Raw genomic sequence first — 25,415 nt, 5'->3', positions numbered from 1 at the left:
GCCAGGCTCTATTTCCACAAACACTTTGGCCTCCCTCTCCCCTATCCAAAGATTAAGGCTGATAACCGAGTTGTTTTGGAGACGCAGGATATGGAGGTGAGGTCCGGGTGGTCTCCTGGCTGCTGGAAGTCTGAGCAGAGGGGCAGACCAGGACGGCACAAGTGCAGCCGCGGTCTTGCGGAGAGGCGCAGTTCGCGGCGCTGGGTGGTTTCCGGTGCCGTGTTTCCCCGGTAGCTGAGCTGGTACTGCTGCCCGCTGCGGTGAGAGGCAGGTGAAGCTGGTGGACGCTGCGCTGTGGCAGGAGAGGAGTGCAGAGCTGGTGCGGATTTCCTGCTGGGGCGAGCTTGGCTTTGCGCCGGTTGATGGGGAGTTTAGGGAGAAGCTGTTTGGGATGCTTAACCCAGTGCACTTCCTGAACGGGGAGCAGGTTAGAATGTCCCCCAGGCTTTTGTGTCCCAGCCCTGGCCTTTCTGTGAGCTGGGGTGTCCGGTGCGCCACTTCCCAGCTGTTCAGTGCGCGGGCTGAGCGGCGCTCGGCACGGCGCTCTGGCTCTGACCGGGGTCTTCCATCTGGTGATGCGATGCCTGAAGAGGTGAGATGTTCCGCACTGAGCCCCGCAGTTGGCCTGGGGTGTCAGTCCCAGCCCTGCCCCCGCAGCCGGCCCGCGCTGCAGCCTGGCTGGGGTCTGTGCGTGGTTGGCGCGGGGCGCCGTGAGCGGGCCCGTGCGCGCGGCAGGCGATGGCGCTGCCCGGCGGACCCGGCTGGGCACAGGGCGGGCGGCAGTGCCGGCTCCGCCGCGTCCGCGCTCGGGTTCCCTCCCGGTGCCGTGCTCGTGGCCGGCCGGGGCGCTGGCCGTGCCGTGGGGGCTGGAGGCGTCTGCGGGGAATCGCTCCGCGGGTGCTGGCCGGGCTGTCACGGGACTCGTCCCTGCGCGGGGCCTGGGCCTTGGGCCTTGGGCCGGCCCGCGGGGAGCCCGGGGGTCCGTCCCGGGGCTCCGTCCCGTCCCGCGGCCCCTCGCGCGTGTTCCGCGGGGCTCGCCCGTGCGTTCCCGTGTCGGGGTGTTTGTTTCTTCTCCTGTGCTGGTGCCGTCACCGTGGTGGGGGCCCTGCTCGCGGTGTCCCCAGGGCGTCCCCGCGGTGTCCCCAGGGTGTCCCAGGGTGTCCCCGCGGTGTCCCGGCCGTGTCCCCGCCGTGTCCCCAGCTCGGCCGTTGTGTGTCGTGTGGTGAATCGTGTGAAGTCGCGTTGCTCTCCGGGTGGGGGGCAGGCCTGCCCCTGTCCCGGCGGGGCGGCCCCGGCTCTCGGGCGGTATTTATTGCTACGTTATGGCGGGCGGTATTTATTGTGTACATAGTGTCCGCCGCGCCGCGGGTGTTCGTGACAATAAAGCGCTTTCAAACAGCCGCCTGGCGCTTCCTTGGGCCGCGGGGGGGCGCTGCTGCACGCGGGGCGGGGGCGCCGGAAATGGCGCTCCGCCGCTCTCGCCGGCCGGCGGAAGCGGCGCTGCCGCGCGGCTCCCGGCAGCGGAAGCGCGGCGCTTCCGGGGCGATGGCGGCGGGCGGCAGCCTGAGCCGCTCGGAGCGGAAGGCGGCGGCGCGCGCCGAGATCCTGCAGCAGGAGGAGCAGCGGGACCGGCGGAGACAGGTACGGCCGGTACGGCCCGGTACGGCCCGCCCGGGAACGGCCCGGTACGGCCCGGTCCGCCCGGCCGCCGTGACCCCCCTGTGCCGGGCAGGTGTCCCGCATCTGGAGGAAGCCGCCGGCGGAGCGGAGCCCCGAGGAGTGCCAGGTGCTGGGCGAGAGCGACGACATCGTCCGGGAGCTGGAGCGGCGCCGCCACCGGCGGGAGCGGCTGCGCCGGCGGCAGGAGGAGGTGGGCGGCGGGGCCGGGCGGGGCTGCGGGCGGAGGCGCCTCCGGGGCCGCCGCTCGGTGTGCGGGGAGCGGCGCGGAGGAACCGGCCCGCGCTCCGGGCTGGCGGCTGCGGGCGCGGGAACCTGCGGGTCGGGAGCGGCGCGGCGCCGGGGCTGGGGCTCCCGCCGCCGGTCTCCGGTCCGGCGCAGCCCGTGCTCGGGACCCCGGCTGGCGGGGCCGGGCTGCGCGATCTCCAGAGGTCCCGCCGGCCCCGGCCACGCCGCAGCTGTGCTTCCCGAACGCACGCGCCGTCGTGGGCCTGCGCTCCTGCTGTCCCGAGGCTTTCCCCGCATCTTCCAACACCCGCATTGTTCTGTGCACGAACCACTCCTCATGGCGTTTGTGCCACTTTTTCTGTTTAGGCCCGTGTTAAACCTCCCAGGTTGCTCCCTGTTCCTGCTGACTCGGCGACGCGCTGTGTGTCAGAAACGCTTGAACGCGCTCCGTTGTACTTGCAGGTGTGTGACGAGCCCGAGGAGTTACAGAGAAAGGTGTCGGAGCTGGCGGCTGCCGTGCGGAACGCCAGGCACCTCGTCATCTACACGGGCGCCGGGATCAGCACGGTAGGCGCACAGGGCTGAGCGGCCGCGGCCCTGGGGCGCCCTCGGGAGCCTGCGGGGCTGTCTGGACGTGTTTTGTCATTTCCAAACGGTCGCGTGGGGTGTGTTGGGGTCTGGGACGCTGCGCTCACGCGACTGCGCTGCGCACCCTGACTGACGCGTGCTGGTTGTGTCTGGGGGTTGTTCTGGGGCCGCATCACCTCTGTGAGCGTGTGAAGAACGTGCTGTTTAAATGAGAAGATCACTAATCTTACTTCATTCAGGTCTCTTCGATTACTTTTGGTGTAAAACCTAAAAACGAGTTTGCCAATTAATGTTGTCTGTGTTAATGGACAAATAGGAATCGCTGGTGCTTTACAGAACATATGACAGTTTAAGGAATGGATGGTTTCGGTGGTCTCCGAGGAAGCGGAACTCCGGCTCTGCTTCTGGTGTGATGTTGTCACCTTTGGCTGAACTCTGAGACGGGAGCCGTGTTTTCCCTTCTGCGGCCTCCGCCGATGCAGAGCGCGGCCTGGCCGGGCGTAGCGGTGTAATGGCACAAGTATTTTTGCTAAGGAATGCCAAGTGCAAGGTACCAGAAGTCAGAGTCTACTGAAAGTAAGGAAAGGTTCAAGAACTGAGTTTCGTGTAGGGAAATGGGAAGTACCAAGGGTCGAAAAGAGTTCTGGGAGATTCCATAATGGTAACACTGGAGAAAATAAGTAGTGGAGGTGAAAATGAGAGCTGTAAGGTGGGGGCAGAGACACTAGAGAGAGAAGACATACGAAAAGGAGGTTTTCCTGTGATTGGGAACCACTATGCTAGAAAACCTGGCACGAAGGGAACAGCGCCCGTGAACGAGTGTCTGGCTGAGAGTGGCTCCATGTGTTTGTAGACAAGAGGTACAAACCTGCCCGTCAGGCCTCGTTTTCTCTCCTGATAACACAGGCAGCTTCAATCCCGGACTACAGAGGTCCTAATGGCATCTGGACCTTGATGCAGAAGGGCAGGAGCGTCAGGTGAGGAGGAATTCTGGGCTGCACAGCAGAAAGCTGATACCGAAAGGGACATTAACGGCAATGCCATTTTGTTATTTTCTTGCTTCTTGTCAGGGCTACAGACCTGAGTGAGGCGGAGCCCACGCTCACCCACATGAGCATCGCCTGCCTGCACAAGCACAACCTGGTAAGCAGTTTTTCACGCCTCACTTGTGCTCCTCTGTTGAAGTATGGCAAATAAAACCCAGCAGAGGGAGAAAGCTTTTAATGCGGTAGCCAAACTGCTGTTCTCATCCATGGGGGGAACAGCTGAGCCTTCCCTAGGCGGCTCTGGCAGCTTCTCCCCGGTGCCTTTAGGCTGGCGCCTTGTACTGGCCCTGGGAGGCTGGTCTGAGCCCTGGCCACAGGGTCAGCCGGGCCCAGCTCTTAGAAACGAGGAGTTTGCCATTTAGCTTTCGTAAAGGGCTGTTCTGCCCTCACGTACGGGCTGAGACATAGGGCTCACCTGCATTTTAGTAATACTTGGAGTCTCCTGCATGTGTGTTAGGTCTGTTTTATTCTCTCCAAGGTGCAGCACGTGGTGTCTCAAAACTGTGATGGGCTGCACCTGCGGAGCGGGTTACCCCGAGCAGCGATATCTGAGCTCCACGGGAACATGTACATAGAGGTGAGCGGCCAGAGCAGGGGAACGTTACTCTCCAGGGGCCTCACAAGAAGACAGCGGGAACCATTTCCCTCTCGCTGGTCAGGAACACTTAGCACCAGGGCTGGCCTCCGCTTAGCTCAGATCCTCAGGCCGCGGGGCTTGGGGTGAACTGGGTAGCAAGCACCAGAGTGTTCTGCGCGACTCTGTAGCTTTTTCTCTGTACCTGCCAGAGCCTTCTGCCTCTCACAGCTCTGCGCAGAACACCCCTGCAGTCATTCCCGTTGCGTAGCCAACAGGCTCCCTGTAATTCCACTTGCTAGTTGAGGTTTTCCAAGCTCTTTAAGTTAGCATCTGATCCCTTCTAGTGCTTCCAATGTATTGTCCCCAAAAAGTGCTTTTCTTCCGGGAGAAGCGGCTGGCTCCTGGCCATCCGCGGGCGACGTGCTCGCGCTCTGACTGCTTTTTGCCTTTGCCCTGCCCCAGGTCTGCACTTCGTGTACGCCCAACAGAGAGTACGTGCGGGTGTTTGACGTGACGGAGCGCACGGCCCTGCACAGGCATCACACGGGCAGGATGTGCCACAAGTGTGGGGCACAGTTGAGAGACACAATCGTCCACTTTGGGGAGAAGGGGACGTTGAGGCAGCCCCTGAACTGGGAAGCAGCAACAGAAGCTGCAAGCAAAGCAGATGTGATTCTTTGTCTGGGTTCCAGCTTAAAGGTAACTTTAGAGACTCGGTGAAGATTGTTAGCAGCATTCCCTCTGGGTGATACACCTTGGTGCTGAGCAGTCTCCTCCCAAACAGACAACTGTAAACTCTGGTGTCGGGAATCGCCCACCATCTGTGATAGTCTCTCTTCCTCCCTCTTTCCCCTCCTGGTAATACATTCCTTTTCCTCTCGCTGATACGGTTCGCAGTTGCGCGTGCCTTTGGCTGTACTGATAACCCGTTTTGTGGCAGGTGCTGAAAAAGTACCCGCGTCTGTGGTGCATGAGCAAGCCGCCCCCGCGTCGTCCCAGGCTCTACATCGTGAACCTGCAGGTGAGACGGGGCGCGGGGCGGGGGCCGGGGTCTGGCAGGACGGTGACCCCGGCCGCGCTGTCCCCGCAGTGGACGCCCAAGGACGACCTGGCTGCGCTGAAGCTGCACGGCCGCTGCGACGACGTGATGCGGCTGCTGATGGCAGAGCTGGGGCTGGAGATCCCGCGCTACGACCGGTGAGCGGCTGCCGCCGGGGCCGTGCCGGTGGCCAGTGCCCGGGGCCGTGTTGGTGCCTGGGGCCGTGCCGGTGGCCAGTGCCCGGGGCCGTGTTGGTGCCTGGGGCCGTGCCGGTGGCCAGTGCCCGGGGCCGTGCCCGGGGCCGTGCCGGTGCCCGGGGCCGTGCCGGTGCCGTGCCCGGGGCCGCCGTCCCACGCTCCCTCTCCCCGCAGGGCGCGGGACCCCATCTTCGCGCTGGCCGAGCCGCTGCGGCCCGGGGAGGAGGACACGCACTCGCGGAAGCCGGTGGCGCCGCCGCCGGGCGCGGAGCCGCCGCGGGAGGAGCCGCCGGAGCAGCCGCCGCCCGCCCAGCCCGGCGGGTGGTTGGGCCGCGGCTGCGCCAAGGGCGCCCGGCGGCGGAAGAGCCACTGAGCGGGCGGGGCCGGCGCAAGATGGCGGCGGGGGCGGGCGGGGCGGCGGGGGCGGGCGGCGCCGCCGGTGACAGCGCGGCCATGCTGCGCAACGGGGCGGCGGGCGGCGGCCCCGCGGCGGGCGGCGCGGCGGCGCAGCGGCCCGTGCGCGTCTGGTGCGACGGATGGTGAGTGCGGCGGGCCGGGCGGGCGCGCTGTCGCGTCGCCGGAGCAATAAACCGTGTTGGCTGCGCTGGTGCCTCCGGCTCCTCTGTGACCGCGGCGGCGGGGCGGGCCGGGCCGGGCGGGTCCCCGCGGAGCTGCCGCGCAGCCCCCGTGCCTGCGGCAGCCGGACGGGGCCTCGCCGGGGCCGGGAGCGCCCTCGGGCCGCGCCGGTGCACGGGCCCTGGCGGAGCCGCCGGGCCGGGCCGCCGATCCTCGGTGTCCCCGGGGCCGGGGCGGCGCTGCCGCCCGCGTCTCGGTGCCCCCGGGCGGGCTGACTGCGGGGGCGCGTCCCCGGAGCCGGCCGCAGGGCCGCTGTCCCGCACGGAACAGCCCGTGGCCCCGCAGCCCCGGGGAAGGTCACCCCTGGCCCCCACGGAGTGCCGCCCGCGTCCCCAGACTGAAGCGGGGCCGTTGTCTTTCTAGCTATGACATGGTGCACTATGGCCACTCCAACCAGCTTCGCCAGGCTCGGGCCATGGGAGATTATCTAATTGTTGGAGTCCACACCGATGGTAAGAGGTTTTCTCAGCTTTTCACCTCATGCGGCCTCTAGAACTGCCCAGCAGCGTTAGCCCCGAGAGCACGGAGGTGTTTTGACGTGAAGCAGGCTGCCTCCTGCATCCCCGGGAGCAACAGCTTCCAAAGAAACGTGTCTTCCTGGGTAAGGGAGTGGAGCTTCCCTTTCTGGAGCGGGGTTGGGCAGCTCGGGGCTCGCAGGCCCTGTTTGAGTGCGGGCTGTACTCTGTGCTGTGACAACGGTTGAACCCGTTGAAAGCCAGTCTGGCTTTGCTGGTGCCAACAGCAGGACTGAGAGCCCGAAACAAAGTGCGGTGTGGAGAAAACTCGTTCCAAGCCTGTCGGCCGGTTAAGTGCTAACGACTAGTTCTTGTGCGTGAACAAGGATTTTAAATTGCTTTAGGGATGCATATTTTCTCGCGTGAACCGAGCGCAGCATGAGGCTGTTGCTGGGAAGGGGGGTTTCGCTGTGGGGGCTGCCGGGCCCAGGCGGTGTCCCCAGTAGGGAGCGCCTGGGTACAGAGGGGCACCGGGGCCTTTTGCCAGCCCAGTGAATTCCAGGGCCCTGGTTTTGCACTTAAGAAATGCAACTGAATTAAAACCTTCTGATCCAGCTGGGGCTTCCTTCTCTACCACAAACCCATTCCAGGCCGAGTTCAGGCCCCTGGTGAAGTTCACGTGCCCGTGGAATGGGTGAGGCTGCTGTAGCTGAGCGTCTTCGTCACCGCGGTTCGTGTTTTTAACTGGGTTTTTCTGTTTCTTGCCCAGAGGAGATTGCCAAGCACAAGGGCCCCCCTGTCTTTACACAGGAGGAGCGGTACAAAATGGTGCAAGCCATCAAGTGGGTGGATGAGATTGCTCCAGGAGCTCCCTATGTCACCACACTGGAAACCCTGGACAAATATAACTGTGACTTCTGTGTGCACGGGGGTGAGTGGCGCTCGGGCGAGAGCTGCGTCGCAGGGCTCCCTGGGGCTCCCTGCTGCAGACGAGGAGCGCGCTGGGCGCCCCGTGCGCGGTCTGTGCGCCGGTGCCCACGCTGGCCGGGCAGCTGCTGCTGCTGTGTGCGCGGGGGAAACGCGTCTGTGTGCGCAGCGCCTGCGGGCGGCCGCGTCCCTTGGGTCTGAGCATTTCTTCCACTTACGAAGGTGAAACGCGTTGTCTGACAATTATCCTGAGGTTGCTGTAAGCACAAGCAGAAATCTGTGCACAGGAGAATGTAATTTACAAAACCTAATGCAGCCGTGTTTATGTCTACTTATCCTGGGATGAGATCAGGTCTGGACAAGCTTCTCTCTTTATCTAGCTGATAAGCTGTTCAAGGGCTTAGCTGACCACGCGGTCAGGGCCTCGGCTCTTGCTGTGGACACTTTTCAGTTCACAGTCCCCGAAGAGAACCACCGTTCTGGGGAAGCAGTCCCGACCTGTACTCTGTCCCCTTCTGTGTTTGTTCAGCCTCGGCGCCCCCTCCCTGCCCCTCCTAAGGCATTTTGTTCGTTTAATCAGGAGTAGTCTTTGCACTCAGTTCACGTATCCTCCCTCACCTGATCCACCTGCTGTCGGTAACCCCAGTGTTCCATTAAATGTAAATAAATTATTAATCCTCTATAAGATAGGTACGCCTTTTCACATGGACAGAGTGATTACTGAATACCTCGTTAGCTTAATTCCTTGCCCTGACCGTGTGTTCGGGTACGTGACCCCTCGCTCGGCTCGGTGGGGGATTGTGGCGGCGGAGGAGCAGTCGCGGCCTTTGCTCCGGTTTCCCCACGTTCATCCCCACGCCACGTTGTTCGTGTCCCTACGCGAGCGGCGCTGCCAGCCGCGTGTGCAGGGGGAGGTCGGAAATGGCCGAGGCGGGCAAGGCGCCGGGCGGCCGACCGCGTTGCGCCTCTCCCGCCCGATGTCCCGCCCAGCGCGGGCTGAGCCGCGGCGCTGAGCGCAGCGAGGCGAGGGCGCTGGAGCGGCCGCTTCGCCAAACGAACGCCGCTCAGGCCCTCGCGTGTGACGGTTTCGTACTGTCACTGGCAGCCGGTCAGAGGTGTTGCTGTAGTCGGAACCACCCAAAGGTGAAGCGGGGTTAACGCGGAGAAGGGCAGCTCCGTGTCGCTGTGGAGGCGCCATCCCCGAGCGGGAGAACTGGCTCTTGGAAGACTGAAACAGCTGAAATGTGAATTGACAGCTAAAACCAGTCCTAGAGAATTTAAGCTTAAGGTGCTTTTTAATACTGAATCTGGTGGGAGCTGGTTATTGTCGTTCGGACCGTAATTCAGCCGCGCCTGCCGGTGGATTCACCGCGAGTGCGCCCGGCTCGGGTTTTCTGGACGGTCTGAAGGGCCGTGGGCCCGGTGGCCGGTGGTGCCGCGGCTTTCGTGCGGGAGGGCTGGGGCTGCAGTCCTGAGGCTTTTCTCTCTCTGCAGATGACATCACCTTAACGGTAGATGGTAAGGACACCTACGAAGAGGTGAAGACAGCGGGGCGATACAGGTAACCCGTTGCTGCTTACCTTCTCAGCCAGTTTTGGGCAGAGTTTCTGGGAGTTCGTGCCCAAAAGGATGAAGTCAGACGAAACGCAGCCATCTGTAGGTCACACTTTAGTCTTGGTGCAGTGTGTCGGAGTTTCAGTGGCTGCCGCTGTTGTGGCTCCTGGGGAGCGTGCAGAGCGGCCGCCGGCTGGCCTGGGCTCTGCGGGGCAGCCTGGGCAGGGTGCACGTGAGCAGCTGCCGTGGCGTGGAGAACCAGAGCTCAGCAAACACACACTAAACGTCACATCCAGAGCAGGCAGGAAGGCTTTCCCAGGACAGCCCCGGGTCTGGACTTGTCAGGTGTCACAGCTGTTCCTGTGGTCGTGGTGGGAAGAGAGAGGTGTGTGCTCCCGTGGCTTCTGCTTTATCCTTTGCCTGTCTCCCCGCAGGGAATGCAAACGCACCCAAGGTGTGTCCACTACTGACCTGGTTGGCCGCATGCTGCTCATGACTAAGGCTCACCACAGCAACATAGTGAGTCACAGGGCTCTGGGTGGGAGTTGGGAGTCCAGGCCCACGCCAGCTCCCGCCTTTTGCTGTCCCCGTGGCCGTGGAGCTCCTGGGTGCCTGCAGAGCCGGCGAGCCGATCACGGCCAGCGCAGCAAAGCGCTCTGTTAATGTCTGCTTGAGCCGAGACCGCAGCGCGATCTCGGCCTGTGCTGCTTTGGAAGGGCCTGGGGGGATAAAAGCTTTGATTTCTCGTGTTTGGTGTGGGCGTCAAGGACACTGTGGGACCACAGGCTGCGGCTTCCCCAGGGGGAATGCACATGGTGCAGCCGCGATGATCTGTCAGCCCCGCGCTGCCAGGACTGGAACGCCTCTTCTTCCCGCCGAGCCGCGCGCTTCTGCCTTCTGCTGTCTCTAGCCTTGTCAGACCTGTCCTGAGCCTCCTCAGCTCGCTGCCTGGCAGATGGCTCACCTAACCAAAGGGAAATACAGGGAGTAGTTTTGGGTTGGTTAACGAGTTGAATTGACTCGGTAAACAAGCAGTGCAGTGAATGGAGTCACCCGGACAACCGCAGGGATGAGGCCAGGGACCACAGGAGAGCCCGGGGTGGAGGGAGCTCTTTCAGTGTGCTGAAGCCGTAGTGTGTGAGTTCACGGCAAGACGAGGCGCAGTCTGCGCATCTGAGCCCGTCTGCCGCGGAGCGTCTCGGGGGACGGACGCTGTCCTGCGAGGGAGGACGCAGGTTGCGCAACGCCGTCAGGGCTGCAGGTTGGGCAGGAGCCGCCGCCACCGTGGTGCCAGGCCGCGATCAGACAGGGACACGTGTCCTGTGAGTCACGCTGGGGCACGGCTCTGGTTTAGGCATTAACTGGTTTGTCAGCGTGCGGTGTCAGGGATCGACGGCATGCGGCCTGAGCCACACCTCGCAGCACTTGTGCCACACGCGAGCGTGTTCGTGCTTGGATGAGCCGTGTGAGTGCTTAAACGTTTTGACTCTTTATCTCCCTTCAGGATGAGGACCTAGACTATCGGAAGCACACTGACAACTTTGGGAAGGTAATGTGAGTTCTGGTCACGGATGTCTGGTTGTTGTCCTGTCTGAGAAGGATTCCAAATGTGCTTTCTGGCCTGTGTTGCAGGCTTGTTTTCCCCACGTGTAGCAGTAACCTCAGCCAATGTCCGCAGCCCCGTAAAGCAGCTGCCGTAGTCAGTGGCACAGGCAGGTGTGGCCGCGCAGGGCCAGCGAGCGAGATGAGCTCTAGCGACGCCGTGGAGCTGCTGCGCCCACGGGCCTTTGCTCTTTTTCTGGCTTGCTTCTAGATCCTTTGTTGCTGCTTCCTTTGGGACCCGAGTGCCCGCAGTTCCGGCGCAGGGACAGCCCCGGTGGATGCTCTTTCTGGTGCTCACCTTTCTAAAGGTGTTGCGTTAGGTCTGCAAAGTGTTTCTGCATCAGGCACGTGGCTGCGCCGCAGGAGGCGCGTGCCTGGTTGTGGGCGCAGAGCAGCGCTGGGGTTCTCTGCTGCCCCTAAAGAGCGACCAGCCCCCTTTTTTTTCTGGGTGCTGGATTGTCCCCGACTAACGGGCACCTGGCCGTACAGCTTGAGCAAGTCTTGTTTCACCCACTGGCCAGGCCGACCCGGCCTCTCTGCTCTCGGGTGCGCTGGGTTCTTGGCAGGCCCTGTGGGCCGGCTGCTCCAGCGCGCTGTCCCCCGGTGCTGGGGCCGTGGGGAGCACCTGGGCGCCAGAGACCTTCGCCAGCTCGCCCTGGTTCCCGCGGAGCCGCCCGGGTCGCTCGGCGGCTGTTTCCGGAGCTGCCGCACGGCGGGGACGAAGCTCCGTGCTCGGTTACCGGCCCCGGGGCGCCCCCTGCTGCCGGTGGCTCCGTCGCTGCCGCAGCGCTGCGCACAGCGCCCCAGGCTGGTCGCGTCGCCTCCTGGAAAACGAGGTTGCCTCTTGCTTTCCTCCTTCCTGAGCTTTCTTCTCGGCTTCTCGGCGGCTGTGGACGGGACGATTTGCATGGCCCCGGGTGCCAGGAGCGGAGGAAGCGCGGGCGGCCGGGGCCGTGCCGGTGCGCGCTGGGGCGCCGGCGGCTGCCGCTGCACGGCAGGGAGGAAAGGCCGGTGTGTGTTTTCCCAGGGGCCGAAGGGTCGCAGTCCCTGGACCGGCGTCTCGCAGTTCCTGCAGACATCTCAGAAGATCATCCAGTTTGCGTCGGGGAAGGAGCCGCAGCCAGGAGACACCATCATCTACGTGGCTGGAGCCTTTGACCTGTTCCGTATCCTTGGCTCCGTGCCGTCAAGACAGTAGCATTGGTCTTTCTGTTCCTCGTTCTCATGTTTTGAGGCACCAGATGAGGATATTTGCCTTTTCCTGCAGGTGCGCAGGCGCGGGGAGGGGCGGGAGCTCTCACCGGGGCGTCTCAGTCCCCGCACACGGAGAAGGGAGCTGCAGCTCCTCTCTGCAGAGACGCGCGGCTGCCGGAGGGGGTCGGGAGGACGCTGGACGCTCTCCGCGCTCCGGTGGGCGCGCTTGGTCCCTCGTGAGCAGCGGCTGTCACAGACCGAGCGGCTGCACGGGGCGCCTGGAGCAGCCGCTCCGGCCCTGCGCCAGCCCTGGGGCTTGTGCCAGAGCACCAGGAGTTCTGGTCAGAGGCAGCGCTGATCCACGTAACGTGGAGCTGAACAGATGTCTGGCTCCTGCCCAGAGCCCGCGGAGCCTGAGGGGGAAGGAGGCAACTGTTCTGGGCACATGGGCAGCCAGTAACACAGAAATAAACCCCTGGATTCCTGTCTCCCACTGTAGTTTTTCTGTGCATCTGCCTTCCTTTCCCCATTTTCCATGTTAGCTTAGATTCCTTAAACAGGAGAACAGATATTGGGCATGTGGATTTCCTGGAGAAGGTTCACCGGCTGGCAGAGAAGCCGTACATCATCGCCGGGCTGCACTTCGACCAGGTCCGTGTGTAGCGCTGTCCGAGGTCGGAGCAGCTCGGGGGCACCTGCTCCTCCGAAACACACCGGTCGTGATGGCCGGGGCAGGGTTGTCCTCGTGGGGAAGGTGGGAGGGAAGGGGGTGGTTTGTCTCTCTGCTGACGGTGCCTGGTGCTTCGCTTTAGGAAGTGAATCGCTACAAAGGGAAGAACTATCCCATCATGAACATCCACGAGCGGACGCTCAGTGTCCTGGCCTGCCGGGTGAGTGCTGTGGGCAGGCGCCCTGCGCTGCGGGGCAGCCGGTGTGTCAGCTGCACGAGCCCCGTGCGCGGGGACGCGGCACCAGGGGAGGGATTGCCAGGCCCTGCTGGCGACCCGGGCGCCCAGCGCCCCTGTGCCGCGCAGCCACGGGGTCCGCGCCGAGCGCTGCTCTTGGGGAGCGCTCCCTGCAGCAGGGGAGGAACTCGGGCAGAGCAGAGGGGCCCCGACTGTGCGCCCTCAGCACGGAGCTCAGGATTTGCCATAGACACACTACCAGAAGGTGGACTCTTCAGTGAAACAGAAAGATTTGGTGTGACAAGCAGTGGCTGCCAGACCTGTTTTCCTGTTGGTCTGTGTCCTGGCTCTGGAACCAGACGGCCCGTCCGTCTGTTTAGGAAGCAGGCTGACCTCCCGAATTTTTTTCTCTCCCATCTGGACTCTGCCGGTTTATTTTCAGTACGTCTCGGAAGTGGTGATCGGAGCCCCCTACGCTGTCACCGCTGACCTGCTGGATCACTTCAGGGTGGGTGTGTGTGACGGGAAGGCGTCGGGGTGCGCTGCGCTTCGGGGGCTGGCGCGGTGCAGGACGCGGTGCGGGAGCCAGGTGGTCCCGCCCGGCGGGCGAAGGGACCTGCAGGGGCGCTGCCAGGCCCGGCGCGGGGGCTGTGCGGGTGCCCGGGCTGTGCCGCAGCGGGTGCAGGGACCGCGGGACTCCCTGTCGCCTTTGGATCTTGTCAGCGACCGAGTGTCCTTTTGCAGGTGACACTGGTGTGTCACGGGATGACCGAGGTGGTGCCCGACAAGGACGGTTCTGACCCGTACGAGGTGAGTTGCCAGCCGCTGCCGTCAGTGTTCGGTAGATGCGCACGTCAGTGTTCGGTAGATGCGCACGTCAGTGTTCGGTAGATGCGCACGTCAGTGTTCGGTAGATGCGCACGTCAGTGTTCGGTAGATGCGCACGGCTTCGTTGCGTTCCTGAGCGGGGATCTGTGCTGCAGAGGACGCTGCCCAAGCAGCTCCTTGGCAGGTGATGCTGTTTCTCATCCGGCCCTGTGGGCAGCGGAGCCTGTAAATCCTCCCCAACGGCTCCGTTCTTGTAGTCACTGTTTTGTTTTGGCTGTTTGTGATGCCTTCCCGGCAGAATGAGGCGTCCTGTCATCTCTGAGCAGCCTTGCTCAGCTCCCACGTGTGCGGCTCTTTGTCAGCAGGTGCTCGTTCTGCCTCCCGGGGCACCGCGTCGCGTCGTGCCCGGCTGGGCGCCCGCGGGACCTGCCGCGACTTCTCGGTTTCGGGTGCGGAGCTGAAAACCCCGAGGTCCCGCGTTTCTCACGGCGAGTCTGTTGTGTTTGTTCACAGGAACCGAAGAGACGCGGCATTTTCCAGCTGGTGGACAGTGGCAGCAATCTCACCACAGACTTAATTGTACAGAGGATCATCAAGAACAGGTTGGTTTTCTTCATCTCCCAGTTCTGTCGTGTGCTGTTCCATGCAGCTTCTCTGAGGACTAACGGGGCCGAACAGCAAGAGAAGGGTTATTTAAAGGCACAGGATCGGTGAACTGCTCGAGCTGGTTACTGAGCAGGGGGAGGAACAGCCGCACTCCGCTGTGTCAGAATGTGCTTCTCAGCGTGTTTTATTTCCTTCCTCCTCCTCTTTTGATAACATTTTCCTGCTGTATTCTTGGGGAGTTAGCGTGCTGCTTCTTTCAGATTATGCTTTTTCAGGCCTTTACCTTTGGTGACCTCGGCTCAGGCCAGTGGTGGGTTTGGTTTCAGTCTTACAGCACTAGGCACGGAATGGCAGCATCTTCTGGACGGGAGAAATAGATAGTGTTCGGCCCGTGTGGGAGCCGGGGGCTCAGCGGTGGCGGTGGGGGTGACGGTGGCGGTGGCAATGGCGGTGGGGGTGGCGGTGGCAATGGCGGTGGGGGTGGCGGTGGCAATGGCGGTGGCGGGCACTGGGGTTGCTGGGGGGCTCCAGGGCCGCAGCAGCGCAGGCGGCCGCGCTCCCTGCGCCGGGCGGTCTCAGCCCGCGGGGTGCGAGCGGAGGGGAACCCGTGGCGTTCTGTGTTCCGCAGGCTGGAGTTCGAAGCCAGGAACCAGAAGAAGGAGGCCAAGGAGCTGGCTGTGCTGGAGGCCATGCGGAGGCTGGACGAGAAGCGCTAGGCCAGGCTGGGCTGTCGCGGGGCCGCGGCCTCGCCCTCCCTGGGGCAGGAGGCTCGTCCGGAGGGACCCTGGACGGGGACACCGGGGCCGGCACCCCCTTCCGTCCAGCTCCTCCCACACTAATTATGCAGAAATAACGAGTGGGGATCCTGCCGCCTAGCTGTTCCTCTCTTAATCGGCCCCCAGCCCCCTTCCCAGGAGGAGACTCATCAAGAGAAAAAAAACATGTTTTAATTATAACTAATGTTTTAACACGTTGATGTGCTTTTACCTCCTGCCATTTCTGGCTTTCAGTAGGAGGGAAATGGAGCGGCCGCCCTGGCCCCCCCGTCCCCCGGGTCCAGCTGTCCTGATCAGCGTCTGGGTCCCAGCGTCCTGTGGGTGGTGGCAGCTGGACAGACGGACGAGAACGGCCTCCCCGGGGAGGGACGCGGCACCGCGGTGCCCCCGGCCGCCCCGCACCCGCGGTTCAGCCACCTGCCTCTTCCTGGCTGCTGCCGCTGCGCTAACATGGGACCCACAGCGCGCCAGGTTTAGCGGGTGAAGCCCCCGCGGCAGCCGCTGGTGGGGCCGTTGGCTGCCGGGTGGTGATGGCGGCTGCGGGGGCGGGTGGCACAGGGACCCCGGGCTGCGCGGGAGCCCCGGGGACTTTTGCCAGGCTGTTCTTGCTCGAGGCAGCGGGACCCGGTGCTGGCGCAGGCCGTGCTCGGAGCGCGGTGCTGCCGGCGTCCCCGAGCCCGACACTGGCTGCACCGTCCCGGCTGCTCTGGACGGTGACACCCAGCACCCGTGTCCCCGCAGCGGAGCCTGGGGACGGCGCTGGGCTGAGCCCCCTCTGCCCCGACACCCCTGGGTGTCCTGGGCCACTGCGCGGGACCGTCCTTCCGCTCCCCTTGTCCTCCGTTGTGAACTTCTGTTGCTGATCATTAATAAAATGCTGAAGAGTCGGTGTTGGTGTGTTGGGGGCCCGGCAGCGCACGGGGCAGGGAGCCTCTTTCCCTTCCCGGCGCTCTGGAGCTGGCAGAAGCCGCCGTGGCCGCAGAGCCGCCCCGGGCAGCCCGGCCCCAGCTCTGCTCGACGGTTTGTTCTGGCGCGGGCTGGGGTCGCTGTGCCTGGGAGCTGCTCTTGCCACGGGAGGGTTTCCGCTGAGGTCACTAGAAATTGAAGCGGACCATGTGAGGGTGGTTTTGCTGTGTTCTGGACTTCAATGCTTTTTGGGCTCAGAAATTGCAGCGGAATTTGTGCTGGAAAGGTGAGTGTGTTGGGCAGCGCGTGCGCGATGGCTACGGAGAGAGGAGGTGATGCGAGTTACTCTGCTGATCGTTCCGTGTGTTGCGGTGCCAAAGCAGCAGCTGTGGGCGGCTGCCGTCCGTCTGTCCTGCCTGGGGGCTGCGGTGGGGACGGGTCAGCAGTGGAGCCCCGAGTCTCGTGGCTGCGCAGGTGCTGCTCCTGGAGTCCGTGTGCACGTCAGCATCTCAGTAACAAACAGGTGTTGAGGGTTTAGATTGTGGGGTGACAGTCAAACCCTGGCAGATGTGGTGTTCACATCCGCTCCCGCTTGTGATCTGCTTTTCTCTCCACTGAAAGTCAGGCCATGTGTCAGATAATGCTTCACTATAAAGGCAACATGTTGCTAGGCATTTGGTCATGTGTAGGAGTATTAATGGACTATAAGTCATATGAATACCTAAATGTTAGCATTTTGTGTCTGTAACAGTCATAAGTAGAAATGAGAAATATTTGCACTTACATGTTTATGCTTCTCATTCATATTTTTCTTGGAAGACTTGTACTCCCCTACCCCCGTTTGCCTCTCTCCCCCCTTCCCACTCAGGACAGGCCATCGGGAGGGAAAGGAGGACAGAGAGAAGAGAGTTGGAAACATTAACAATGTTTTACTAATGCTACTAATAAGAATAGAGAAAATAATACAAAATATACAAAACCAATCTTGAAAGTCCCGGCAACCAAAGTCCTGGACTGGACTCTGCAGCCAACCGGAGCTGGATTCAGTCTGTCACTGGCCTCAGTTCGCAGGGACAACTTCCAAGGTCCTCTGCTAATGTCGCCATAGGGAAAAGGGACGAGATCCTCGTGACCTCCCACTTGTACATGAAGTATTCACCTGACTGGGATGTTATACACAGTTGGGCAGTTTCTTGGTCACCTGTTTCTCGTCCCTCTGGCGAGATGTCCGTCCACGCTTATCAATAGCTTTGCATTCCGTTGCTCTGTTCACCAAATCCTGTGTCTGGTTCTCCAGGAAAATGCAGCTGATACGAAGCGTGAGCTGACAGGCAAATGCACTAAAACCGAAACTTGTTTTGAACAAAACCAGGACAACAGGGTATTCATAGAATATATTAGTGTCATTCTGACAAGAGCCAAGACGCCCCCTGCGCGGGAGCGCTCCCGGCTCAGCGGGCTGGGGGCACCGCAGCCTCCCGTCCCGTCCCAGAGCCGCGGGCGCCACGCGGAGCTGGCGCCGGAGCAGCCGCGTCTGCAGCGCGCAGCCCCCACGGGGACCGGGGAGAGCTCGGCGCTGAACACAAACAGCTGGCTGCGGTGACACATCCGCCCTCGCTGAGCGTCGGCGTGTGGATGAGCTGCCTCGGGAGCCCCAGGTACCGTTGTTATTAAAAACCGACAGGAGGGGTTTCTTCTGCTCTCGCCAAGCTCGGCTGCCTGTCTGCTGCTGGAACTTCATTGCCTGGGAGCTGCTGTCCCTTGGGGGCCTCCGGCGCAGCTTCCGATCCGTCTGACGTTCCTTTTGCAGGCGCCTCTGGACACTTTGAGCTTCTGTTTACTGGCAGCCCGAGAGTCCCAGGGCACAAACGGGCACGGAGGTAAAATGGGGGGGGAAATGCATGAATTTTAAGTCTGTGACTTTGTTTTCCGTGGGTTTTTTGTTGTCTTTTATTTTTCTCCAGTGAGTGCAGAAGATGCAAACGCTGGGTCCTGCAGCCCCCAGTGAGTCCCCCTCCTGATGCCAACGGCAGCGTGTCCCGCTCTCTATTGGAACTAATTCACTGGACGGTTGTAGCAGGTGCCAGAACTGCTGCCCGAGCAGCCCCAGCCAACCCCGAGAGGGGATGGGGCTGCTCCCCCCAGCCCTGGGCAGGGGAACAGGCTACGCAGACCCCATGCCCAGCACGTCCCTGTTGGCCACTGGAGCCCGGACCCGCCCCCGGCAGCTGCTCCCCCGCGGAGGGCGAGTTAGAGCAGGAGGCGGGTGCTCAGTCCACCAGGGCTCCACGGGGATGCTCGTGGGGAGCGGGGGCTCGGGCTGCGCCCTCCGCTCAGACCGTGCTCAGCTCCAGCCCCTGCTCAGCCCTCAGCACCCGCCTGTCGCCGGAGCCTCAGGCACGTTGTCCATCCCACAACACGGCCCGTCCCTGGCTCTGCTCAGCCCAGCCCGGGGCAGCCACGGGTTCAGCAGCCTCACGCTGAACTGCTCCCCAGAGCCAGGGCTCCCGTCCCCAGCACCTCCCGTCCCCAGCACCTCCCGTCCCCAGCACCTCCCTCTCCTGCAAGGACGGACACAATGGAGCAGCCGAAGCACTTTTATTGTCACTGCGGAGCCACCGGTGCCGGCTCAGGCAGCTGCGCATTCCCCGGGGTCCAAGGACACTGTCACGTCCGCCCTGCACCGGAGAGCGCCGGGGGCTCCGGGCAGCAGCCGGCAGCTCTGCGGCTCCGGGGCCACATCCGTCACACAGGACGCCTGCGGAGAGACCGTCAGTGGGGACCGGGGAGCGCGGTGCGGGGCGCCCCGTGTGCCCGGCGGGCAGAGCACCCGACCCCGCTGCACCCGGTACTCACCGCGGCGGGGAGCGGCGCGCCGGGGCCGCGCTCGGCGGGCCCGTCCGTGTGGGAGCGGCGGGCGGGCGGGGCGCGGCGGAACCCGGAGAGCAGCCCCGCGGCTCTGCCCACCGAGTAGAGGCGCGGCCCGCCCGGCAGCCGGTACCAGGGCTCGGCGGGGCGCAGGAGCCAGAGGCAGAGCAGCCCCAGCCCCAGCACCGCCCGCATGGCGCCGGGACAGCAGGACGGGGCCGCCGCCGCCGCCTTTATAGCCGTGCGGGGAGCCGCCCCGTTACCGAGCGGCTCTGCCCGCCGGGGCGGGTCCCGGCACCGCCGCTCCCGCCCCCGAGCACCGATCCCGGCAAGGCAGCGCCCACGGGCGGGGCGAGCGCGGCCGCACGGTTAGCGGGGGCGGAGCGGCGGCGCCGGGGCCCGTCACTCCTTGAACTTCCACTCCTGGCGGCACATGGGGCAGTGCTGCTGCACCGGCTGCGAGTTGAGCCACTTGAGGATGCAGTGCATGTGGAAGCAGTGCGAGCACTGCCCCCACACCAGCGGGCAGTCGTCCCCGGGCACCTTGCCTGCGGGACGGACCGCGCGTCAGCGGGCCCCGGCCCCGCACCCACAGCCGGGGCAGCACCCGCTGAGCCCCGGTCACCCCGGTCACCCACAGCCGGGGCAGCACCCGCTGAGCCCCGGTCACCCCGGTCACCCACAGCCGGGGCAGCACCCGTTGAACCCCGGTCACCCCGGTCACCCCGGTCACCCACAGCCGGGGCAGCACCCGTTGAACCCCGGTCACCCCGGTCACTCACAGTCGGGGCAGCACCCGTTGAGCCCCGGTCACCCCGGTCACTCACAGCCGGGGCAGCACCCGCTGAGCCCCGGTCACCCCGGTCACTCACAGCCGGGGCAGCACCCGTTGAACCCCGGTCACCCCGGTCACTCACAGCCGGGGCAGCACCCGCTGAGCCCCGGTCACCCCGGTCACTCACAGTCGGGGCAGCACCCGTTGAGCCCCGGTCACCCCGGTCACTCACAGTCGGGGCAGCACCCGTTGAACCCCGGTCACCCCGGTCACCCCGGTCACTCACAGTCGGGGCAGCACCCGCTGAGCCCCGGTCACCCCGGTCACCCACAGTCGGGGCAGCACCCGTTGAACCCCGGTCACCCCGGTCACTCACAGTCGGGGCAGCACCCGTTGAACCCCGGTCACCCCGGTCACTCACAGTCGGGGCAGCACCCGCTGAGCCCCGGTCACCCCGGTCACTCACAGTCGGGGCAGCACCCGTTGAACCCCGGTCACCCCGGTCACTCACAGTCGGGGCAGCACCCGTTGAGCCCCGGTCACCCCGGTCACTCACAGTCGGGGCAGCACCCGTTGAACCCCGGTCACCCCGGTCACTCACAGTCGGGGCAGCACCCGTTGAACCCCGGTCACCCCGGTCACTCACAGTCGGGGCAGCACCCGTTGAACCCCGGTCACCCCGGTCACCCCGGTCACTCACAGTCGGGGCAGCACCCGTTGAACCCCGGTCACTCACAGTCGGGGCAGCACCCATTGAGCCCCGGTCACCCCGGTCACTCACAGTCGGGGCAGCACCCGTTGAACCCCGGTCACCCCGGTCACTCACAGTCGGGGCAGCACCCGTTGAACCCCGGTCACCCCGGTCACTCACAGTCGGGGCAGCACCCGTTGAACCCCGGTCACCCCGGTCACTCACAGTCGGGGCAGCACCCGTTGAACCCCGGTCACCCCGGTCACCCCGGTCACTCACAGTCGGGGCAGCACCCGTTGAACCCCGGTCACCCCGGTCACTCACAGTCGGGGCAGCACCCGTTGAACCCCGGTCACCCCGGTCACTCACAGTCGGGGCAGCACCCGTTGAACCCCGGTCACCCCGGTCACTCACAGTCGGGGCAGCACCCGTTGAGCCCCGGTCACCCCGGTCACCCCGGTCACTCACAGTCGGGGCAGCACCCGTTGAACCCCGGTCACCCCGGTCACCCCGGTCACTCACAGTCGGGGCAGCACCCGTTGAGCCCCGGTCACCCCGGTCACTCACAGTCGGGGCAGCACCCGTTGAACCCCGGTCACCCCGGTCACCCCGGTCACTCACAGTCGGGGCAGCACCCGTTGAGCCCCGGTCACCCCGGTCACTCACAGTCGGGGCAGCACCCGCTGAACCCCGGTCACCCCGGTCACCCCGGTCACTCACAGTCGGGGCAGCACCCGTTGAGCCCCGGTCACCCCAGTCACTCACAGTCGGGGCAGCACCCGTTGAACCCCGGTCACCCCGGTCACTCACAGTCGGGGCAGCACCCGTTGAACCCCGGTCACCCCGGTCACCCCGGTCACTCACAGTCGGGGCAGCACCCGTTGAGCCCCGGTCACCCCGGTCACCCCGGTCACTCACAGTCGGGGCAGCACCCGTTGAGCCCCGGTCACCCCGGTCACCCCGGTCACTCACAGTCGGGGCAGCACCCGTTGAGCCCCGGTCACCCCGGTCACTCACAGTCGGGGCAGCACCCGTTGAGCCCCGGTCACCCCGGTCACCCCGGTCACTCACAGTCGGGGCAGCACCCGTTGAACCCCGGTCACCCCGGTCACCCCGGTCACTCACAGTCGGGGCAGCACCCGTTGAGCCCCGGTCACCCCGGTCACCCCGGTCACTCACAGTCGGGGCAGCACCCGTTGAACCCCGGTCACCCCGGTCACCCCGGTCACTCACAGTCGGGGCAGCACCCGTTGAACCCCGGTCACCCCGGTCACCCCGGTCACTCACAGTCGGGGCAGCACCCGTTGAGCCCCGGTCACCCCGGTCACCCCGGTCACTCACAGTCGGGGCAGCACCCGTTGAACGCCATCCGGCAGATCCCGCAGTTCTCGTCGTTCGCCACCCACAGCCACGCGGCCACCGCGTGCCAGCTCCGCACGCGCACCCGCATGGCCCCGCCCCGCCCGCCGCCCCGCCGGAAGTCCCGCCCCGCCGCCCCAGGGGGCCCCGCGCGCCAGCGCGCCTTCCCCGCCTGGCCCCGCCTCTTCCGCTTCCGTCGGCGGCGGCAGCGCGGCCGGAAGTGCAGGCCCCGGAGCGGAGCCGCCATCATGGCCGACAAGATGGACATGTCTCTGGACGACATCATCAAGCTCAACCGGAGCCAGCGCGGGGCCGGCCGGGGCGGCGGCCGGGGCGGCCGGGGCCGGGGCGGCGTCACCCGCGGGGGCGGGCCCGGCCGGGGCGGCGTGGGCGCCGGGCGAGCGGGCGGCGGCGGCCCCGTGCGGAACCGGGCGGCGCTGGCCCGGGGCGGCAGGAACCGGCCCGCGCCCTACAGCCGGGTACGGGCGGGGCGGGCGGCGGGGGGCGGCGGGGCGGCCCTCTGCCCGCCCTCTGCCCGCCCGGCGCCGCTGAGCCGGCCGCCGCTGTCGTTGCAGCCGAAGCAGCTCCCCGAGAAGTGGCAGCACGACCTGTTCGACAGCGGCTTCGGCGCGGGCGCGGGCGTGGAGACCGGCGGGAAGCTGCTCGTGTCCAACCTGGACTTCGGCGTGTCGGACGCGGACATCCAGGTGCGGGCGGGGGGGCGGGCCCGCGGGGGAACGGCCGCGCGGGGCACAGCGGGAGCGCGCGCGTCCGGGGCTGCGCGCGTGGGAGGAACGGCCGCTCGGTCCCGGGCGGTCCCGGCTCTCCCGGGCTGGCGCTGGCTGCGGCCGGAGCGTCCGGTGCGACCCCCGGCTGCCGGGCCGCGGGAGTTCCGTGGCCGCCCCACGCGCGTGTCTGCGCCGCCGGTGGCTGCGGGAGCTGCCGCAGTCTGTTCCGTGGCCGCTGAGCGGCTGTGGGGAGGTGTCGGGGAGCGAGGACGCGCGCCCCGCTGCAGCCACTGCGCTCCCCGCTGTCTCACGCCCTCCTGCCGAGCTCCCCGTGGGGGCCACGTCTCCTGTTCCAGCCGCGCTTTGGTAAGAACCTGCGGGTCCGTCCTCCAGGCTCCGGTTGGCCCGTGGCGCCCGCGGGGCCGCGCGCAAGCGGATGGTGAGTTGGTCAGAGCTGAGCAGTCACAGGTACCAGGCGGGTCCCCGCCGGGGCTCTGCTGGCTGCATCACGCCACAAATTCCTTTTGAATCGGCGTCTGGTCCTCGCCAGGAACGAGCAAACGGCTCCTTGTGCGCTTTCGTCATTGGCGCGATCGCTCCGGTCACTCTGCCAGGCCGGCTCTGCCGGGGAATTGGACGAGAGCGTTTTCGGGTCACGTAGTTGCTGGGTTCCACACCTCAAACAACCTCCGCTTGTGCCAGCGCAGGTTTGGTTTGAACACGGTTCTTGGCGAAGAACCGTCCGATGGCGCTGAGCCGCGGCTGAACTTCCACGCGCGGGTGGGTTAGCGGCAGAGCTGACCGCGCGGCTTTGTGCCTGTTTGGTACCGCCCGTCCCAAACGTGGCGCCGCCTCAGATGTGGCGATGGCGTCGTGGTTTCTGTGCTAACGGCGTCGTTAACGAGGTCCCTCCCGCGTACCCCTTGCAGCCACGTTCTCTGCAGCACCGAGCGCCGTCGCGGCTGCGCCTGCCCAGCGCCGTGTCGGCCCCGCGGGGGGGCACGGGGGCAGCGCCGCAGTCCCGCCCGCGGTGCCACTTGCGCCGGGAGCAGCAGAACGCGTGTGCAGCCCGTCAGAGCCGGGCGGCCCCTGCGGGGCGGCTGCTGGCCAGGCGCTGCGGGACGGGCCGTCCCTTGGGGCAGACGTGGAGCTCTGGGGGCGGCAGGTGCCGCAGGAGCGGTGAAGCTGGGGTGTCCATGTTGGCTTCCCAAAGGTAATGCCTGTGGAACAAAAGCGGTGGTTCCTTTGCTGCCGCTTTGTTTCCGTCCGTTGCGGCAGCAGATGACACGCTTCATCAGGGGATGTTCTTGATCTCAGGTGTTGGCGTATAAACCTAATGGGCTGTCTTTAAATCGCACCTGATCTAGGAAAGATTTAAGGAAAATAAAGAGTCCAGCACAATGGAACTGCGATCATTTCATAAATCCCTGTGTTCGTACAGATCGTTGTTCCTCTGTGGAATGGATCAGGTCTGGGCTGTTTTAAATACTCTCCCCACGGACTAACCCTCAGCAAACGCAGCCGCGGCTTCCTTGGAGCCCACCACGCTGGTTGTGACCGCGCGCCCTGCGAGCGCGGCGCTGAGCTCCTGCCGCTTCTGCCCGGGAGGTTCGCGCACCACGCTCTCCAGCGGCGCTGCCTCCGAGTTGCGGGCGCGGTTTCGAAAGGCTCCGGCGGCCGCCGAGGGCGGTCGTGTCCGGGAGCTGCTGCGCGTCAGCGGCTCTGAAGGACACGTGTGCTCCTCTCTTTCTTGTCCTCAGGAGCTCTTTGCAGAGTTTGGGACCTTGAAGAAGGCGGCCGTGCACTACGACAGGTCTGGCCGCAGCCTGGGGACGGCGGACGTGCACTTCGAAAGGAAGGCGGACGCGCTGAAGGCGATGAAGCAGTACAACGGGGTCCCCTTGGACGGTGAGTCTGCGGGGCGGCTCCGTCGCGTGTCCCTGGCTGGAGCAGCCCGTGTCCCCCCCGGCTGACCGGCTGCTCCCCCCAGGGCGCCCCATGAACATCCAGCTGGTCACGTCACAGATAGACACACAGAGGAGACCGGCACAGAGGTGAGAGCCGCGCGGACCCCGTCTGCATGGAGTGCGGGTCTGTCTGCCGTGGGGCAGACTTCGCGTGCGTTGGGGTTAACCGAGATGCACTAAAACAGTCGCTTTTTGAAAATAACAGTGTAAACAGAGGTGGCATGACCAGAAACCGCGGTGGTTCAGGAGGATTTGGTGGTGGAGGCAGCAACAGGCGAGGGACTCGTGGCGGGACCAGGGGGAGAGGCAGAGGAGCTGGAAGGACCTCCAAACAGCAGCTCTCCGCAGAGGAACTAGACGCACAGCTGGACGCTTACAATGCCAGGGTGAGCATGAGCGCCGGGCGTGGCCGCAGCACCGGGAGGGCGTTTCTGGGCGACTGGGCTGAAGCCGTCGTCTCCCCGCGGAGCCGAGCGGTGCCTCGCTCCGGCAGCTGGCTCTGCGCCCCGCACCTCACCGGCAGCTGCCGTTACTGGGCCGGCGCAGGGCGGGCTCCTCGGAGCCGGAGCAGCTGCGGGAAGAGCAGCTGCACAGCGAGACCCGCAGAGACCAGGGGCTGCGGAAAGGGGACGGGAGTCAGTTCTTTAGGGGGGGACAAAACGAGGCGAGAGCGTGAGGGAAGCGGGACGAGCAGAATTCTAGAAGAACGCGGCCTGGGAGCGTTTGGTGGGTTAGAGCAGCTTCTCAGCACGGGGACGGGTCCGGAGGGTGCTCAGCACCCGGCGTGCTGGGGGCAGCGCAGCCGCACGCGCCTGGGCTGGCACGCGGACGGTGGAGCCTGGAGTCCCCGCGACCCCGGCAGCCCCGGGACCTGTGCGGGCTCGCGGGGCGGGCGCGGGCGCGGTGCGGGGCTGCGGTGGCGCCGGCGCGCGCGGTGACGGCTCCTCTCGGCTCCTCTCTTGCAGATGGACACCAGCTAAAGTGGCGGAGAGGGCGCAGGACGGACTCGGCTCTGCCCCCGCTCCCCGGGCCGCGCGGGCGGCTCGCTCCGACGGGATTTGTTTTATTTTTGTTCTGGGATAGGTTTTAACTCCTGTAAAGGTTTTTTTTAATTCCAAACAGACCTGTTTTGTACCGAGTTATTTTTGGGATAAATTTTACTGGTTGCCTGTTGGGCCGAGGTGGCTTTTTCACCTTCGCCGTAATAAAATAGAACCGTGTCTAGAGCTGTGCTCGCCCGCGCGCGCCTTCCCGCGCCCCGCCCCGCCCCGCCCGCCGCGCGCCTT

The 25,415-nt window shown here is 65.0% G+C and overlaps 5 protein-coding genes and 1 long non-coding RNA gene across 12 annotated transcripts; 3 read left to right on the top strand and 3 right to left on the bottom strand.

Annotated features, from left to right (window-relative positions):
- The first annotated feature begins 738 nt into the window (after positions 1-738).
- Positions 739-5,779, top strand: SIRT7 (sirtuin 7). 4 transcript variants are annotated; one of them, XM_065034210.1, is made up of 10 exons: positions 739-1,641; positions 1,733-1,870; positions 2,368-2,472; positions 3,400-3,470; positions 3,564-3,636; positions 4,018-4,116; positions 4,579-4,815; positions 5,057-5,137; positions 5,207-5,313; positions 5,527-5,778. In XM_065034210.1, the coding sequence occupies exons 1-10, from the start codon at positions 739-741 to the stop codon at positions 5,723-5,725; spliced, it is 2,013 nt and encodes a 670-aa protein (XP_064890282.1). In that variant the 3' UTR covers positions 5,726-5,778. The 4 variants fall into 4 exon arrangements, with proteins under 4 accessions (XP_064890282.1, XP_064890281.1, XP_064890283.1 ...); XM_065034209.1 differs by having other exon boundaries at positions 5,057-5,313; positions 5,527-5,779; XM_065034211.1 differs by lacking the exons at positions 5,207-5,313; positions 5,527-5,778 and adding an exon at positions 4,901-4,974 and having other exon boundaries at positions 5,057-5,087.
- Positions 5,746-15,722, top strand: PCYT2 (phosphate cytidylyltransferase 2, ethanolamine). Of its 4 annotated transcripts, XM_065034268.1 has the most exons (13): positions 5,746-5,891; positions 6,352-6,440; positions 7,213-7,374; positions 8,865-8,931; positions 9,359-9,443; positions 10,429-10,473; positions 11,554-11,692; positions 12,289-12,371; positions 12,533-12,610; positions 13,068-13,133; positions 13,370-13,435; positions 13,967-14,055; positions 14,688-15,722. In XM_065034268.1, exons 1-13 carry the CDS (start codon positions 5,746-5,748, stop codon positions 14,773-14,775), a joined length of 1,203 nt encoding a protein of 400 aa, XP_064890340.1. In that variant the 3' UTR covers positions 14,776-15,722. The 4 variants fall into 4 exon arrangements, with proteins under 4 accessions (XP_064890340.1, XP_064890342.1, XP_064890341.1 ...); XM_065034270.1 differs by lacking the exon at positions 7,213-7,374; XM_065034269.1 differs by lacking the exon at positions 10,429-10,473.
- LOC135575673 (uncharacterized) lies at positions 8,647-10,891 on the bottom strand. Its single transcript, XR_010466902.1, has 2 exons — positions 8,951-10,891; positions 8,647-8,858 (listed from the first exon to the last, which is right to left on the bottom strand). It is a non-coding gene; the product is annotated as an uncharacterized LOC135575673 (long non-coding RNA).
- Positions 15,723-18,324: 2,602 nt separating the features above from the next.
- NPB (neuropeptide B) lies at positions 18,325-18,829 on the bottom strand. Its single transcript, XM_065034314.1, has 2 exons — positions 18,598-18,829; positions 18,325-18,499 (listed from the first exon to the last, which is right to left on the bottom strand). The coding sequence occupies exons 1-2, from the start codon at positions 18,802-18,804 to the stop codon at positions 18,371-18,373; spliced, it is 336 nt and encodes a 111-aa protein (XP_064890386.1). The 5' UTR covers positions 18,805-18,829; the 3' UTR covers positions 18,325-18,370.
- Positions 18,830-19,011: 182 nt separating this feature from the next.
- Positions 19,012-21,720, bottom strand: ANAPC11 (anaphase promoting complex subunit 11). The gene is made up of 2 exons (XM_065034310.1): positions 21,417-21,720; positions 19,012-19,157 (listed from the first exon to the last, which is right to left on the bottom strand). Exons 1-2 carry the CDS (start codon positions 21,718-21,720, stop codon positions 19,012-19,014), a joined length of 450 nt encoding a protein of 149 aa, XP_064890382.1.
- Positions 21,683-25,355, top strand: ALYREF (Aly/REF export factor). The gene is made up of 6 exons (XM_065034282.1): positions 21,683-21,913; positions 22,010-22,141; positions 23,923-24,070; positions 24,153-24,216; positions 24,335-24,515; positions 25,095-25,355. Exons 1-6 carry the CDS (start codon positions 21,683-21,685, stop codon positions 25,107-25,109), a joined length of 771 nt encoding a protein of 256 aa, XP_064890354.1. The 3' UTR covers positions 25,110-25,355.
- Positions 25,356-25,415: the final 60 nt, after the last annotated feature.

Source organism: Columba livia, chromosome 18, assembly GCF_036013475.1.
Source record: "Columba livia isolate bColLiv1 breed racing homer chromosome 18, bColLiv1.pat.W.v2, whole genome shotgun sequence".
NCBI lineage: Eukaryota > Metazoa > Chordata > Aves > Columbiformes > Columbidae > Columba > Columba livia.
The sequence above is the reverse complement of the archived record's forward strand: the minus strand, read 5'-3'. Positions and strand labels throughout refer to the sequence as shown.